This window comes from Tripterygium wilfordii, chromosome 1, assembly GCF_013401445.1.
Source record: "Tripterygium wilfordii isolate XIE 37 chromosome 1, ASM1340144v1, whole genome shotgun sequence".
In the NCBI taxonomy this organism is placed as follows: Eukaryota; Viridiplantae; Streptophyta; class Magnoliopsida; order Celastrales; family Celastraceae; genus Tripterygium; species Tripterygium wilfordii.
In genome coordinates this window covers 7,825,196-7,841,525 of record NC_052232.1, presented here as the reverse complement: position 1 = coordinate 7,841,525, position 16,330 = coordinate 7,825,196, and the positions used below count along the sequence as shown (strand labels likewise).

The window sequence follows — 16,330 nt, the reverse complement described above, 5'->3', positions numbered from 1 at the left end:
ATATCCTCATGAAATTATGTAAGTCGTGTCCTCACACATTGTCGTGACCGTTTGTTGTTTTTCAGACAATGAAAACATAAAAGACTTGGAAAACAGCTAACCAAGCACACCCACAGTTTCTCATTTTTCCTCTTTATGTTCATCTTCAGCGTTAGATGCTGTGTCTAAACACAGTTAGGACACTTCTTGTATATATGGGCAATAGGCCAGTAATGTACTGGACATGTAATGTTATGAGACATTCCTATCATATTCAGTTTATATGTTTTATCTGTTTTGGTTTGAGGCTTGCTTGACCTTGCTGGATCCGTTCCATTGGGGTCATCCTCGGTCACGTGCCTTATTTGGGTCGTGACACAGGCATTTGCACATCCTCCATGTATTTCACAGCATTTTGAATGTTCTCAATCTCCTTTTGCCTATGCTGAGGGTACAACTTCTTGAGCAGCACTAAAGCTTGGATGGCTGAAGAGGTGCACTCAACGTATTCGTGTTCAACAACAACGTCCTCGAAGAACTCAGTGGAATTCAACATCTAATTAGGGTAAGAGACCCAATTTATGGGGAATTAATTAGCATAATGATTTTTTGAATGTACTAATTGTGTATTCGAATTTTAAAAAAAAAAAGCACTTACTTCCAACCAATTTTTACCCCCCGCTAGTTCCCAACTTGATACACCTCCATTTTTACTCTGGAAATGAATGAATGCATAAGATTGTTAGAAATTTTTTAGATTACAACGTCGTACCTTAAATTTGGGAAAAACAAGTAAAAAAGAATATAGAATGTTTCGGATTTATATTCAACGGTCTAGAATTTTTATATCTTTTTCATGTTCAATTTAATTTTTGTTTAGAACAATACATATACTGTTGGACTTGTATACCCGATCAAAACACATCCATGATTTAAAAAAAAATAATTATATGGGCTTCATAAGAAATTATAGTAGGGTCAGAAGAAATTATAGTAGGGTCAATTGTAGTTTTTTTACAACAGATCCCGCTCTCCATGTCTGATTCATTGAAATTTTTGTTATCAATTAAGTTTATTTGACCGTGGGACTACATCGGTGTACGTAATGTATTGCCCGGAAGCAACACTTACTTGAAGAGAAAGCAAGATATTGACAGCATCAAATAATCTCTCAACCTCCATCTTCGCACCAACAATTTCTGGTGGCATTAATATTGAGAATAGCAAACAGCACTGTAAACAAATTAAAACAGAGTTTGATTAGATGCTAGATTTGATGAGATACTAGCTTTAACCTGAAAAAATTAATTTTTTGGGTACGTGGAATTCACCCAGCTATCCATCGGATAATTTATTGGTAAACCCCAAGTCACATAGAAGACCCCACAACCCCATCAACCCGTGAGAGAGGATAACGCAAGGTGACATTCGTACACAAATGGTTCATCTCGTAAATTGCAATAATGGAAACACGCATGAGACTTGAACTCATGACTTCCCACTTGCGCTAAGATTTGATGTAGGACAAGTTTAGTAGATTTATAATAATTAGGACTACTAAACTTGGCCTACATCAAGATTTATCGTTGTTAAGTTGACAATCTTACTCAACGACCCTTTGTTACCTAAATAAATTAAGTACGTAATTCAGCAATTCTTTGCTATTTATTTTATATGCTTACGTACCTTCAAAGCTTCAGCAGTGCAATCGGACACTTGCCATACGTGGTCTTGGTCAGAGAAAGTCCAAGATCCCTTAGAAATATGCCTATACATGCTCTTGAAGTCACCAGAAGGATTGTCTCTGACCTTTCAATTATTGAACACAAATAAAATTACACATATTAGGAAGAGTAAAAAAATAGAAAATCAATGATAGAGTTGTTGAAGGTGGTAATTATTATTTATGGAAAAAAAAAACAAGAAAGTAATGTAAACCTGAGATTTCTTTAGGAAGTCATGTTCCCTTGTAAGTATATGTCCAATTTCATCGTTAAGATTGGCGGCAAGCAACGCTTGAATGCCGAACCCTGTATCCCACGATTGACTTCCAAAAGTCTGCAATTTTTGGGAGATTTCATAGCTGAATATGAGCGTATTTCATAGCCGGAATTGAGCGGAGAGAGCTAAACCCTAAATTTAGTACATTTCGAATAGGTTCAAATAAACAAATATTGCTCAATCTCACTTAACAGTACTTGTGTTCAGAAAAAACCTTTGTTAATTGAGAGAAGCTTGAACTTTTTTATAAACCACATCGCTTGATGTTCTCCGAGTGATGTGAGATTATAAGTCTAACATGATATAAATTAAAAAATGTATATACATGCTCTTTCATTCCATCTTCTGCAACCCACAAGTAATCCAGGATTCCTGCGAGATGCTTTTTGAAAGCAACCCCATTTGGATCTTCAACCCAGCATGCAAGCATGCATAGTGCCTGCAGTTGGATCATTTTACAAACTCAAAGAAATTAATTAAAAAAACAAGAAATTCAATTCCTTGATAGTGTTATCGATCACCTTTTCAATATTTCCAATGGTTATATATCGACTGTTTTCATCTTCATAGTGGATGTGCTTCATTGTTACTGCAAGAGCATGATCTCTAATCAACTTGTTTAGAGGCCAACGACTGAGAACAGGCTCCGTAACCACATACAAGCTATCCCACAATAAGTCTTGTATCAAAGGATGAGGGTAGTATAAATCCTCCTGCACAGATATATATATAATTTATGATGTAAATTACGCTATATATCAAAGTATGAGATAATTGTAAAACGTACCTTTGCACATAAATGACGGACTTTTCTCCAGTTAATATGGTTGTATGGTTGATTAATACTATAGAGTTCATCTCTCATTTCTAAAACCAGTGGAGTGATCGGACCCACGAATCTCTTCCCGTATAAATATGACATTGGCATATAAAGCAATCGACAATAACACCACATTTTTGCTGCAACATTCAAGCCATATATAAAATCATTAATATATATATATATATATATATATCCAATTTTCTATAATGTAATATTATATATTGTGCAACCTGGATGCATTGGGAGAAAAGAAGGGAGGAGCCAGAATTCTGGAGGCATTGGGTTCGTCCCAGACCAATCGAACAAACCAATAATCTATTAAGAAAAATAAATATACAAGTTTAATTATTTTAATGAAGTAGAGAATATGACAGGTAATCTAATATGATGTAGTGTTTATTAGATAGGTAATTAGTACCGAAAGCCAAGTCTTTCCCCAAGAAGGTATGTATGTGACACCACCATGGTCGTGAATCCATTTCCGAGCCCTTGCACAGGCATTATTCCTACCACCTTCAGGTCCTTCACCCAGAATTCGCATGCATATATAGCTCAGGCATGTGCAGAACATTGTGCTGTCACTCTCTATGTGCAAGCCCCATCCACCATCTTCATTCTATAGATATGTATATATATGTTCATTATCAAATTGAGCTGCAAAACTATATATATATAGGAAAGGCCTAGTTATTTTTTAGGGGTGGGCTTTGCCCATATAAACCCAATACTTGGAGTGGGCGTATACTTACGTACCTGATGATTGTATAAGTAGCGAAGGATTTCTTTACGATGCTGTTTGGGGAATACAACATCTAGAGATCCAGTGATGTACATACACATTACAAAGGGAGGGAGGAGGAACAATGGCCCAGCATTTTCTGCGGGCCAATGGCCATCGTGGGCCTGCAAGGCCCCAAAGTAGTGAACGGCCCGTCTTAAGGAGGCTATGGCCTTCTCATATGTGATTTCTTCATCATCCTCAACCTTCACTTCTGGTATTGTTTGCTTGAAGTTTTTCTCCTTAAGAAACTGATCACGTAATGTCATATACATATTATTTCATTGTTTTATTTGGGGCCCAATCAAAACAAAAGGTGAGGATTATTTCAGAAGGATTTATAAAACACTAATGTATTGATTAATTAAATTACCATGACAATTTAGTATTTATAATTATTATTATTATTCTAAGCATAAGATTTCAAATATCATGCAATAGAATAGTGTTAGTGCGGAGTGTACAATAATTCAAAATTTTACAACGAAAAAATAAACTCGACCATAATAGTTTTTCAATTCTCTTGGCTCGATTCTTGTTAACCGCAGTGTGGAATAGTGTTCGAGCAGTTACGGGCTATAACGTTTATAATGGTCCAATATATAATTCGAAAAAATAAACTCGACCATAATAGTTTTTCAATTCTCTTGGCTCGACTTCTGCTTATCGCAGTGTGGATTAGCCCAATATATAACTCCTCTTACATGCAGTTACAGAGTAACGAGCTGTAATGCTCACAACATGACCTCTAAACAGCCCAACGTACCTCCCTCTTCTTCCTTATTTCATTGTGCCTGTGTGTTGGATTCATATCCAAACCCATCACAATAACCCATTAACGTATTCTTTCTTATTAAGTGGTATTTACTACCTCTACTATTCAATGTGGTAGCATAAAATTGAAGGTCATATAAGGTACTCGGGCCACCAAAAAGGTGGATTACAATAATTATTTGAGACATAATGTAGAGTGGAACATACCCCCAACAAGCCAAGCTAGTAAAACATATCCCAACAAATCAAACCATCATCAAATTAAAGCCAATACATTTACTTACATGTCGTAAGATAGAGTGCTGGTTTGGTATTCACAAATCTAATATATCGACGAATAAAATAATCGATTTCATTAACATAAATTTTTTTATTTTTTAAAATACATATTAATTCATTCATACAAAAAAAAAAATCATCTGAGATTGTATTTATTAATTTCTACCTGCATACGCCAAAGGAGATCGGCACAAGACCTGACTTGATTCCGAGTCTTGTAGAAATTCTCGCGAGCAGCTTCGACCTCAGCTCGCTCTTCGGAGGTTCCAGCTTCAGAATCAAATTCCCAAATCTGCCTCCCTTCGTAATTGTTGGTGCTGTACAAGTATGGCTCGTTACCTCCCTCAGCAATCTTCAGCCTCCACATTCTTAAACTTCTCCTCTTGACACAAACTCTAAAAAAATGGTAATACAATGCACAGTGTTTGATGATATATATACACACACACAGATATCTATATATGTATATGTATATGAATCCCCACATGTAACCTTCGATATATATATATATGGAAACCATACACATCCATTTTTTTATACGATATCTGCATGTATATAGGTTTCAACATTCAATGCATATTGTGATTAAGTACTACATGTGGCTATAAAGAGACATCATAACTTCTATACCAAACAACACTGAAATTTATCAATGGTGCCGGCTGCCAAATATTCGTAATCCTAACGGGACCATTTAATAATTAACAAGATTCAATAGTATACCTCTCATATCCTACTCTTAATTATTCTCTTAAGATATTCTTAATACATAATCTAAATATAAAAAAAAAAATAAATATAAATGCTCACCAAAATTTATCTTTCAATATTAGATTTCTAAGCAAATCCCCCAGTGCCCCTTTGGCAACCTTTGGTATGTAAGATCAATATGCTTTATCCAACTAATCTATGAGACTTGTTTGTTTAAAGGAAAACGCTAATTGAATATATGATATTTCATAAAAGTAGGGTTGTTACTGGTATGATAAATTATCCATTGGTATACCATTACCGACAAATTGGTTACCGAAAATAGCAAAAGATTGGTATACCGTTACCAATTGTTTGGTACGGTAAATTTACCGATGATTTCGGTAACGGTAACGGTAAGCAAAGTTCAAAATCGGTAAATTTCCCGATTACCGACATATATATTAAATATATATTAATATTATTTTCAGTTTTAGCTTTATTTAATTATGACCATTAGATTGATCTAATTTAATCTAGACCATTGATTATTTTTAGGGTTATCATTTATATATCACTCGTAGCAATTTCATTAACTTTAAAGCAGTGTTTGTTACATAACAAAATGCTTTGTTGGTATTGATTACATGTTTTTCTTCTCCCTTTCCATTATGGTCTTTTATATTTATTTATCTTGTTTCTTTTAGCTTTCCTACTATAGAGTTTAAAACACTTCGGATACTAAAAATATTAGAAATTAATGAAATGAAATATTTTTCGTTATAGATTGTTGGAATAATGTTATGTGAATTCTCCTTTCTTTTTTTCTCCGATTGATAGGTATTTTCTCTTATTCACATGTAGCACAATGATCCTTCTCATTAATCTATCATTTTTGTTATTGGTATTGTAGGCAAGATGAAAGTGTTGTAGTCTCATACAATGACTATTAAGCACAATGCTACTTGATGTATTTTTTTTCTTCTCTTTTTTAAATAGGTTTTAAGAATTGGTAAATTTACCAATTACCGACTTACCATTACCGATCGATCGGTATACCGACCATCGGTATACCGACTCTTCCGGTAACAGTAACATTTTTTGAGTAACCGAAAGAATTGGTATGGTAACGGTATTCCGTATTTGGTAACGGTAACCGTACCAATAACAGCCCTACATAAAAGTGTCATAACACATTCTAATGTATATTATGTAGATATATTCTGAATTGTATAATGAACAATAAATACTTAACTCTATTCTTTTTTTTGATAGGTAAACGGGAATCGGGATTCAAACTTGAGTACCATGTAGTTTGAGTATATATCTTAACCACATCGATTAAGGGGTTGTTTGCATTTCCATAAAGTAGCACGTTGGTCACATGTAGTACACACATTTGTACACCTTTCATTCACAAATAATAAAATAAACTCCCAACAACAACTTACAATAATTATTGATGAATCGTATTTATTATTAGTCTAAGCATAAGACTTCAAATATCATATAATTGCCTATTTTACGTGGGAATTAGAAGAATGTTAGTGCATAGTGTACAACAGTGTCAGAATTACAACGAAAAAATGAACTTGATCATAGTAGATTGTGGCCTCTCTAGTTCTTCGTTGTCTTCGTAACCGATGTATTAGAATTCTCTTGGCTTGACTTCTTATAACGCCATCACAATAAGGTCGGGATCCAGTGCCTTCAACCCGGTAGAAAACCAACATCATCTTATCTTAAAGACCAGCACAGCAGCATAATGAGAGGGCTCAGGTAATTACTACTGATAGGGCTCAAAATCAGAAACAGGTACAACTTCCTCTTTAAGCAGCATGGCCAAAATTGGCGGCATGGCCTTGACAGAAAGTCTTAATGTGCGTACCTTTCAATAGGTTGACACTTTGTCCAATTATGACATTATTGCTTTTGGCAATACTATCTGCATGCCCCCTATCTTTGTTGATGAGGACTAGTTGCAACCATCACTTAACTAACTACATCTCAATCTAAATAAACCTCAATCAAAAACATATATAATAACGATGAGTATATTCCAATTTCAGTTTTTTTTCTTCTAGAAAACACAATCTACATCCCTTCAATCCTAATTCTCAATCCCTTCTCTACAAAGGCGGTGGTGAAAGTGGCGGTGGAGATGGTGGTGATGGCGGTGGGACTGATGGAGGTGGTGGCAACAGAGATGCCCTTTCCCAATTGCAGCAACTACACAAACACCAAAGTCAGCCAAAAAAAAGTTGTAGTCACAATCTCTTTTCGGCAACAGGCGATACCCAAGTCTTCATAGACGATACCCAATCTCCTTTGTAACCTCAATTTACCATTTCTAACCTCAAATCACCACCACAACAACCACTGATTCGGACAGGCTACAAATATAATGGCACGCCAATACTGACTCGTCCTTTCACATCTCCATCGCAGATAGGTTGAGCTCTAGTGCTGCCGTTGCTCACACCAACCATCGAAGGCCTGTCTTCATGTAAGGGAAGGAGGAGAAGGGAAATAATTTGAGAGAATTTGGTAGGATCAAGTGGGGTGTTGTTAGGAATTTTTTTGGGTGTACTTAGTTAAGTCGGGGGTGCAAATAGTACTCATCATCTTTGTGTTTTTAAAAAAGTGCATGTTTTTTTTTTCTTATTTTTCGATATTAGATTACTTCAATTTTCGATTCATGTGGGAGAAAAGTGGACATTTGAAAAAAAAATCATTTTTGATATTTGTGAGAGAGCCCGGTTTTTAATAAAAAAATTTTGAATTAGCCATGTTAGCTTTCACATATGACATGGCACATGTTTATGGATGATTATGGATGGTAATTTTATGGATGATAAGTGTTACCGCCTCTCTTTTCTATTTTATTTTTGTCTCTCACCAATAGCTCTCCCAAAAACTCTTACTGTTTGCCTTTCTTCTTTCTCACCCACCCAAACAGCCGCCTCCTTTTTTCCTTTTCTTTTTGTGTTTGCTTCCCCCCTTTCCAACGCAGCCCCCCACCTCCTTTTATTCTCCTAGGTCTAAAATTTTAGGGTTTTCTTTGTTTGGATTTATGGATTCATGGGCTTGTGAGTTTTGGATTGGGTTTGTGGGTTTTATTTGTTGGCCTATGATTTATGGGCTTGTGGATTGGATTAAATTAATTGGGTCTTGGGTTGGATTTGTTGGGCTTTGATTTAGGACAGCAATTTAGCTTGGGGTAAGTTTAATTGGGCTTTGGAACAAGAATTCAATTGGGCTCTAAATTTGGCTATTCACAATATATTAAGAAAAGAAAAATGTTTAAATGAAACAAGAAAATAATAACAAAAATGATCCAGACAAAATCCGGGTATTACAGATGGTAAGAGAACTGAAGACTGGAAGCTCATCTTTTCAGATGATCTAGATTCATTCACAATTTGCATATCTCCTCAATCACCCGCAGCCCACCATTGATCAAGAAATAGGGAGGGTAACCTCCCTCTGCCAATTTCAAATTCAACAGCAATAATCATCACATTAACCATAATTTAATGACATAATGAACAATTACGAAACATGTTCATACACATGCAGAATAAGACAAAATTCTCACCCTGCATCAATGTTTCCTCCTCTTTTTCCCCTCAGTGTTGCTAGGTATCCCAAATATTTGGTATTCCAACCATCCCAAATCTTGGCATGGCTATTGTTTTAAGTTTTTTCTAGCTTGACACGACATGTACATGTCACGTAGGAGCTACCTAGACTTAGAGTGGTTTGGGCTAGCAAAAACTTGCGCTCTTTAATTAGCATTTTCATTTTCCTCTTTATTAGTAACAAATACATTTAATGTAATTAAACTGATACACCAATAAATAAAGCAATAACACATGGGAATCACCTCCAACTGTATCAATAAATAAAGCAATAACACATGGGAATCACCTCCAACTAGTTTAGCTGGGGTAATGCATTCCCACCCTTAAACATTAGGTCTAGGGTTCGGTCCCCCTCCCCATCCAATGTATCAAAAGAAAAAAAAAAAAAAAAAAAGAGAGAGGCAATAACACATATAATGATTAACAATTGTTCCCATAAGGCACTATATTAATTGATTGTAGAGGACTCTCTTTCGATACTCTGCCAATGCCCACAACGTAAAGATATTCCTATGAACAGCATAGTGTAGCACGCAGGTTTTTATGGAGGTACCAGTGCATTCCTGCCAATTTTAAGAAAGGAAAAAAAGAAGAAGAAGATGTTTGTAAGCTTTGCAGGCATTCATGGAGAAGTACGTTTCCATTTGTTTCAAGAAAACCATGATTTTATTGACGAATACATACACAAAAGACTTACACGTTGTGGGAAATCACCATTCTCCAATTGAGAGTTGATTATCAATTTTACAGCACGATGAAGAGGTATCGGGTCTCTTTCAGCCTAAACATTATTGATTAATTTATCAAGTAATATTAATATTAGTCATAAGATCAAAAACATTCGGGATGCTAAGTATACAATATATATATTAATTCATCCCCAGCTAACCTGGCCAGAGTAGAGCAAACCCAACGTAGCCCATGATGTTTGTACCACGCTCGATCGACCACCATCGAGAGGGATGTATCTCTACATCACCCAAAAACATATTATTCATGCATGCTACCATGCTAGTGATTTTTAAGCAACATAAAAAATAAAATCGCACCATCTCTGTAATAGGAAAATGCCTCTTTTTCTCCCAATGTTAGTATCAATGTTAGGCATGCTCAATCTTATAAATATACCTTCTTCGTAGATGAAAGATAGCTCTCACCCCAGCCGCCATCGTCGCCTTGAGTCCTAATAAGGAAATCGACACCTCTTCGTATGGCGGAACAATTGTAGTATGTCCTACCAGCAGCTGCTAGCCCTAAGAGTGCAAACCATGTACCATATATGAAGCAAATTCCCCAATTTCCATACCATGAACCATCAGGCAATTGCACATCCTCCATGTATTTCACAGCATTTTGAATATACGTTTCAATCTCCTTTTGCCTATGCTGAGGGTACAGCTTCTTGAACAGCACTAAAGCTTGGACGGCTGATGAGGTGCACTCAACGTATTCGTGTTCAACAACAACGTCCTCGAAGAACTCGGTGGAATTCAGCAACTAATTAGGGCAAGAGATGGATAATGAAAGCCGATTAACGAAGAGCCAATATATGGAGAATTAATTAGCATAATGATTTTTGAATGTACTAATTGTGTATTGGAATTTAAAAAACAAAGGCACTTACTTCCAACCAATTTTTACCCCCTGCTGGTTCCCAACCTGATACGCCTCCATTTTTACTCTGGAAATGAATGAATGCATAAGTTTATTATAAATTTTTTAGATTACAACGCAGTAGCTTAAATTTAGGAAAAACATAAAATGTTTCGGATTTATATTTAACGGCTTAGAATTTTTATATATTTTTCATGTTCAATTTGATTGATTTTTTGTTTAGGACAAGACATATATATATATACTGTTGGACTCATATACCCGATTAAAAGGTATCCATGAATTTGTTTCAAAAAAATTTATATAGGCTTTGAAAAAAAGTTACAATAGGGTCATGTGTTTTTTTTTACAACAGATCCCGTTCATCCATGTTTGATTCACTGAAATTTTTGTCATCAATTAATGTTATTTGACCGGGGACTACATCGGTGTAATTCCCATTAATTTGTACGCAATGTATTTCCCGGAAGCAAATACTTACTTGAAGAGAAAGCAGGACATTGACAGCATCAAATAATCTCTTAGCCTCCATCTTCTCACCAACAATTTCTGGTGGCATTATTGAGAATAGCAAACAGCACTGTAAACAAATTAACACAGAGTTTGATGAGATCCTAGCTTTAACCTGAACAAATTAATTTTTTGGGTACGTGAAATCCAGCTAGCTATCCATCGGATAATTGATTGGCAAATCCCAAACCACATGGAACACCCTGCAACCCTCATGAACCAGTGTGAGAGGATAACGCATGGTGACATTCACATACACTGAGCAAGGTAAGGGTCCATTTCTTAAATTGCGATAATAGAAACACCCTTGAGACTTGAACTCATGACCTCCCCCGCTTGCATTAAGATTTACCGTGATTAAATTCACCATCTCAGTCAACAACTCGTTCTTACCTAAATAAATTACATAATTAAGCAATTCTTTGCTATTTATTTTATATGCTTACGTACCTTCAAAGCTTCAGCAGTACAATCGGAGACTTGCCATCCGTGGTCTTGGTCAGAGAAAGTCCAAGATCCCTTAGAAATATGCCTGTACATGCTCTCGAAGTCACCAGAAGGATTGTCTCTGACCTTTTAATTATTGAACACAAAGAAAATTACACATATTAATTATTAAAAATAAAATAAAATAGGAGATCAATGATAGAGTTAAAGATAATGAGTAATGTAAACCTGAGATTTCTTTAGGAAGTCATGTCCTCTTGTAAGTATATATCCAATTTCATCGGTAAGATTGGTGGCAAGCAACGCTTGAATGGCGAACCCTGTATCCCACAATTGACTTCCAAAAGTCTGCAATTTTTGGGAGATTTCATAACTGAATATGAGCATATTTCACAGCCGGAAATGAGCATAGAGAGCTAAACCCTAAATTTAGTACATTTCGACTAGGTTCAAATCAACAAATATTGTTCTATCTCACTTAACGGTACTTGTGTCCAGAAAAAGTCTTTGTTAATTGAGATAATCTTGAACTTTTTTATAAACCACATCACTTGGTGTTCTCCGAGTTATGTGAGATTATAAGTCTAACATCATAAAAATTTAAAAAATTATATACCTGCACTTTCATTCCATCTTCTGCAACCCACAAGTAATCCGGGATTCTTGCGAGATGCTTTTTGAAAGCAACCCCATTTGGATCTTCAACCCAGCATGCAAGCATACATAGTGCCTGCAGTTGGATCATTTCACACACTCAAAGAAATTAATTAAAAAATTAACGTGCAAATATATATATATAAATACATATGTATTCGATTCCTTGATAATGGTATCAATGATATCGATCACCTTTTCAACACATGCCATTGTTATATAGCGAGTGTTTTCATCTTCATAATGGATATGCTTCATTGTTACTGCAAGAGCATGATCTCTAATCAACTTGTTTAGAGGCCAACGACTGAGAAGAGGCTCAGTAACCACATAGAAGCTATCCCACAACAAGTCTTGTATCAAAGGATGAGGGTAGTATAAATCCTCCTGCATACAAACATACATACAAACATATATATATAATGTATGATGTAAATACAATGTATAAATTACTCTATATATCAAAGTATGACATAATTGCTAAACGTACCTTTGCACATAAATGACGAACTTTTCTCCAGTTAATTTGGCTGTATGGTTGATTAATACTATAGAGTTCATCTCTCATTTCTAAAATCAGCGGAGTGATCGAACACACGAATCTCTTCCCGTATAAATATGACATTGGCAAACTAACCAATCGACTATAACACCACATTTTTGCTGCAACATTCAACCCATATATAATACCATTAATGTGTATATATATAATTTTCTATAATGTAATATTATATATTGTCCAACCTGGATGTATTGGGATAAATAAGGGAAGGATCCACAACTCTGGAGGCATTGGGTTCGTCCCAGACCAATCGAACAAACCCATAATCTATTAAGATAAATATATAATTTTGGTTACATATATAGGCTAATAAAATTCATAATATGTAATTAGTACTGTTGAGGCTAATTAGGAGAAATAATTCTTACAGAAAGCCAAGTCTTTCCCCAAGAAGGTATGTATGTGACACCACCATGGTCATGAATCCATTTCCGAGCCCTTGCGCAGGCATTGTTCCTACCACCTTCAGGTCCTTCACCCAGAATTCGCATGCATATATAACTCAGGCATGTACAGAACATTGTGCTGTCACTCTCTATGTGGAAGCCCCATCCACCATCTTCATTCTATATATGTATATAGATATGTATGCACACACACATTATCAAATTGAGCGAGAAAAAAGTAAATACTAGTTTGAGGGTGTGGATGAGTGAGTTAACAAGTGGAGTCCACTGTTTTGAATTCCACATGTTTCAAATCAATGGTGAAAACATAGGTCCTTACTTTAAATGTGATAATTCATATATATGTGCACGGGCACTTTGGGCCTGGCCCACACAGAAACAAGCCCAAATCATGCAATAATACTTGGAGTGGGTGTATACGTACGTACCTGATGATTGTATAAGTAGCGAAGGATTTCTTTACGATGCTGTTTGGGGAATACAACATCTAGAGATCCTGTGATGTACATACACATTACAATGGGAGGGAGGAGGAACAATGGCCCAGCATTTTCTGCGGGCCAATGGCCGTCGTGGGCCTGCAAGGCCCCGAAGTAGTGAACGGCCCGTCTTAAGGAGGCTGTGGCCTTCTCATATGTGATTTCTTCATCATCCTCAACCTTCACTTGTGGTATTGTTTGCTTGAAGTTTTTCTCCTTAAGAAACTGATCAGGTAATATCATGACAATTTGCAATAATTATAGATATTGAATAGTATTTATAATTATTATTATTCTAAGCATGATAATAGAATAGTGTTAGTGCAGAGTGTACAATAACATCCAAATTTTATAACGGAAAAAAAAAACTCAACCGTAATAGTTTTTCAATTCTCTTGACTCGACTCCTGCTAACCGCAGTGTGGATTAGAGAGGTTTATATAGGTTGGTTGAAGTTAATAGGTTTGAACAGTTACGGGCTATGACGTTTATAAGTTATAACAGTCCAATATATGATTCAAAAAAATAAACTCGACCATAATAGTTTTTCAATTCCCTTGGCTCGACTCCTACTAACCGCAGTGTGGATTAGAGAGGTTGATATAGGTTGGCTGAAGTTAATACCTGCATACGCCAAAGAAGATCGCCACAAGTCCTGACTTGGTTTCGAGTCCTGTAGAAATTCTCGCGAGCAGCTTCGACCTCTGCTCGCTCTTCAAGGGTTCCAGCTTCAGAATCAAATTCCCAAATCTGCCTCCCAACATAATTGTTGGTGCTGTGCAAGTATGGCTCGTTACCTCCCTCAGCAATCTTCAGCCTCCACATTCTTAAACTTCTCCTCTTGACACAAACCCTTAAAAAAAAATGGGAAGATAGTGCACACAGTGTTAGATGATACACACACACAGAGATATCTATATATGTATATGTATATGTATAGGAATCCCCACATGTAACCTTCGATATGTATATATATATATATACGGGAACCATACACATCCATTTTTTTTATACAATATATGCCTGTATATAAATATAGGTTTCAACATTCAATGCATATTGTGATCAAGTACTACTGTGTGGTTAGAAAGAGACATAATAACTTCTATTCCAAACAACACTGAAATTTATCAATGGTGCCAACTGCCAAATATTTGTAATCTTAATGGGACCTTATAATAATTAACAACATTCAATAATATACCTCTCATCGCACTCTTAATTATTGTCTTAAGCTATTCTTAATACATAATCTAAACATAAAAAAATATAAATGTAAATGGTCAATTAATATTCTTTTATCCAACTAATCTATGAGACTTGTTTGTTTAAAGGAAGATGCTAATGGAATATATGATATTTTATAAAAGTGTCCTTACAAATTCTAATGTATATAATGTAGGACACTCTGTTTGCACTTCCATAAAGTAGGACACGTTGGTCGCATGTAGTACACACGTTTGTACACCTTTCATTCACAAATAATAAAATAAATAAACTCCCAACAACAACTTACAATAATTATAGATGAATCGTATTTATTATTAGTCTAAGCATAAGACTTCAAATATCATATAATTGCATATTTTGACGTAACATTATTTGCATCCCATTTTTTACTAAGTATACCTCATTAACCCTTTAAAAATACACTAGAATGGAGTGTACTTAATAAAAAATGGAATGCAAATAACGTTCATCGTAGAAGAATGTTAGTGCATAGTGTACAATAGTGTCACAACGAAAAATGAACTCGATCGTAGTAGATTGTGGCCTCTGTAGTTCTTCGTTTTCTTAACCGGTGCACTAGAATTATCTCGGCTTGACTTCTTATAACGGCCCAATACACACCATTACAAATAAACACCATAACAGAGAACAATTGAACACTATTACATTAAGACCGGATCCTAGACTTAGCAGTAAAACCCCAAATTCAGTGCATTCAACCCAGTAGAAGACCAACATCATCTTATCTTAAAGACCAGCACAGCAGCATATCATGCAATTACTACTGAGAGGGCTCGAAATCAGAAACAGGTGCAACTTCCTCTTTAAGCAGCATGGCCTTGACAGAAAGTCTTAATGTGATCCGGATGAGAGATCGATGTCTTGTACCTGTACCCTTTCAATAGTTTCACACTTGTCCAATTATGACATTATTGCTTTTGGCAACACTATCTGCATGGCCCCCTTATCTTTTGACATTTCAGATATTATGAAAAAAAAAAACAAAAAACGAAGCTTATATATACTTCAGAGGTACAAGAATTACAACGAAAAAATATAAACTTCATCGTAGTATATTGAGGCTTCGAGAGTTCTTCGTTATCTTCAGAACCGGTGCACCAGAACCGATATTCTCTTGGCTCAACTTCTTATGACAGCCCAATACACAACTCCTCTTACAGTTACAGTCTCATAATGGGCCTCTAAATTGCCCAATGTACCTCCCCCTCTTTCCTTACTCCTTCGGATTTCGGGAGTCTGTCGTAATTGTTTTTACAGTGGACCCCGCTATTGTAAAAATGAGAGAGTTAAGATTTTCCTAAAAATTTAAAAAAATTATACATGTGTTTTGATCGGGTTTACGAATCCAACGGTATATCTTTTGTCTCGAACAAAAATCAAATGCATAACAAAATAGACATATGATGTTTTGGGTTTATATTCAATAGTCCAGAATTGT

General features: G+C 35.6%; 2 protein-coding genes across 2 annotated transcripts; both read right to left on the bottom strand.

Annotated features, from left to right (window-relative positions):
• Window positions 1-340: 340 nt before the first annotated feature.
• Window positions 341-5,001, bottom strand: LOC119996392 (beta-amyrin synthase-like). The gene is made up of 12 exons (XM_038843004.1): window positions 4,801-5,001; window positions 3,557-3,832; window positions 3,222-3,419; window positions 3,034-3,118; window positions 2,768-2,940; window positions 2,502-2,693; window positions 2,306-2,419; window positions 1,918-2,037; window positions 1,666-1,788; window positions 1,111-1,212; window positions 638-694; window positions 341-535 (listed from the first exon to the last, which is right to left on the bottom strand). The coding sequence occupies exons 1-12, from the start codon at window positions 4,999-5,001 to the stop codon at window positions 341-343; spliced, it is 1,836 nt and encodes a 611-aa protein (XP_038698932.1).
• A 4,410-nt stretch (window positions 5,002-9,411) lies between these two features.
• On the bottom strand, window positions 9,412-14,532 carry LOC120016340 (beta-amyrin synthase-like). Its single transcript, XM_038869109.1, has 15 exons — window positions 14,266-14,532; window positions 13,591-13,866; window positions 13,124-13,321; window positions 12,938-13,022; window positions 12,684-12,856; window positions 12,389-12,580; window positions 12,156-12,269; window positions 11,768-11,887; window positions 11,543-11,665; window positions 11,064-11,162; window positions 10,593-10,649; window positions 10,097-10,465; window positions 9,858-9,938; window positions 9,666-9,749; window positions 9,412-9,531 (listed from the first exon to the last, which is right to left on the bottom strand). The coding sequence occupies exons 1-15, from the start codon at window positions 14,464-14,466 to the stop codon at window positions 9,412-9,414; spliced, it is 2,292 nt and encodes a 763-aa protein (XP_038725037.1). The 5' UTR covers window positions 14,467-14,532.
• Between the last annotated feature and the right edge of the window lie 1,798 nt (window positions 14,533-16,330).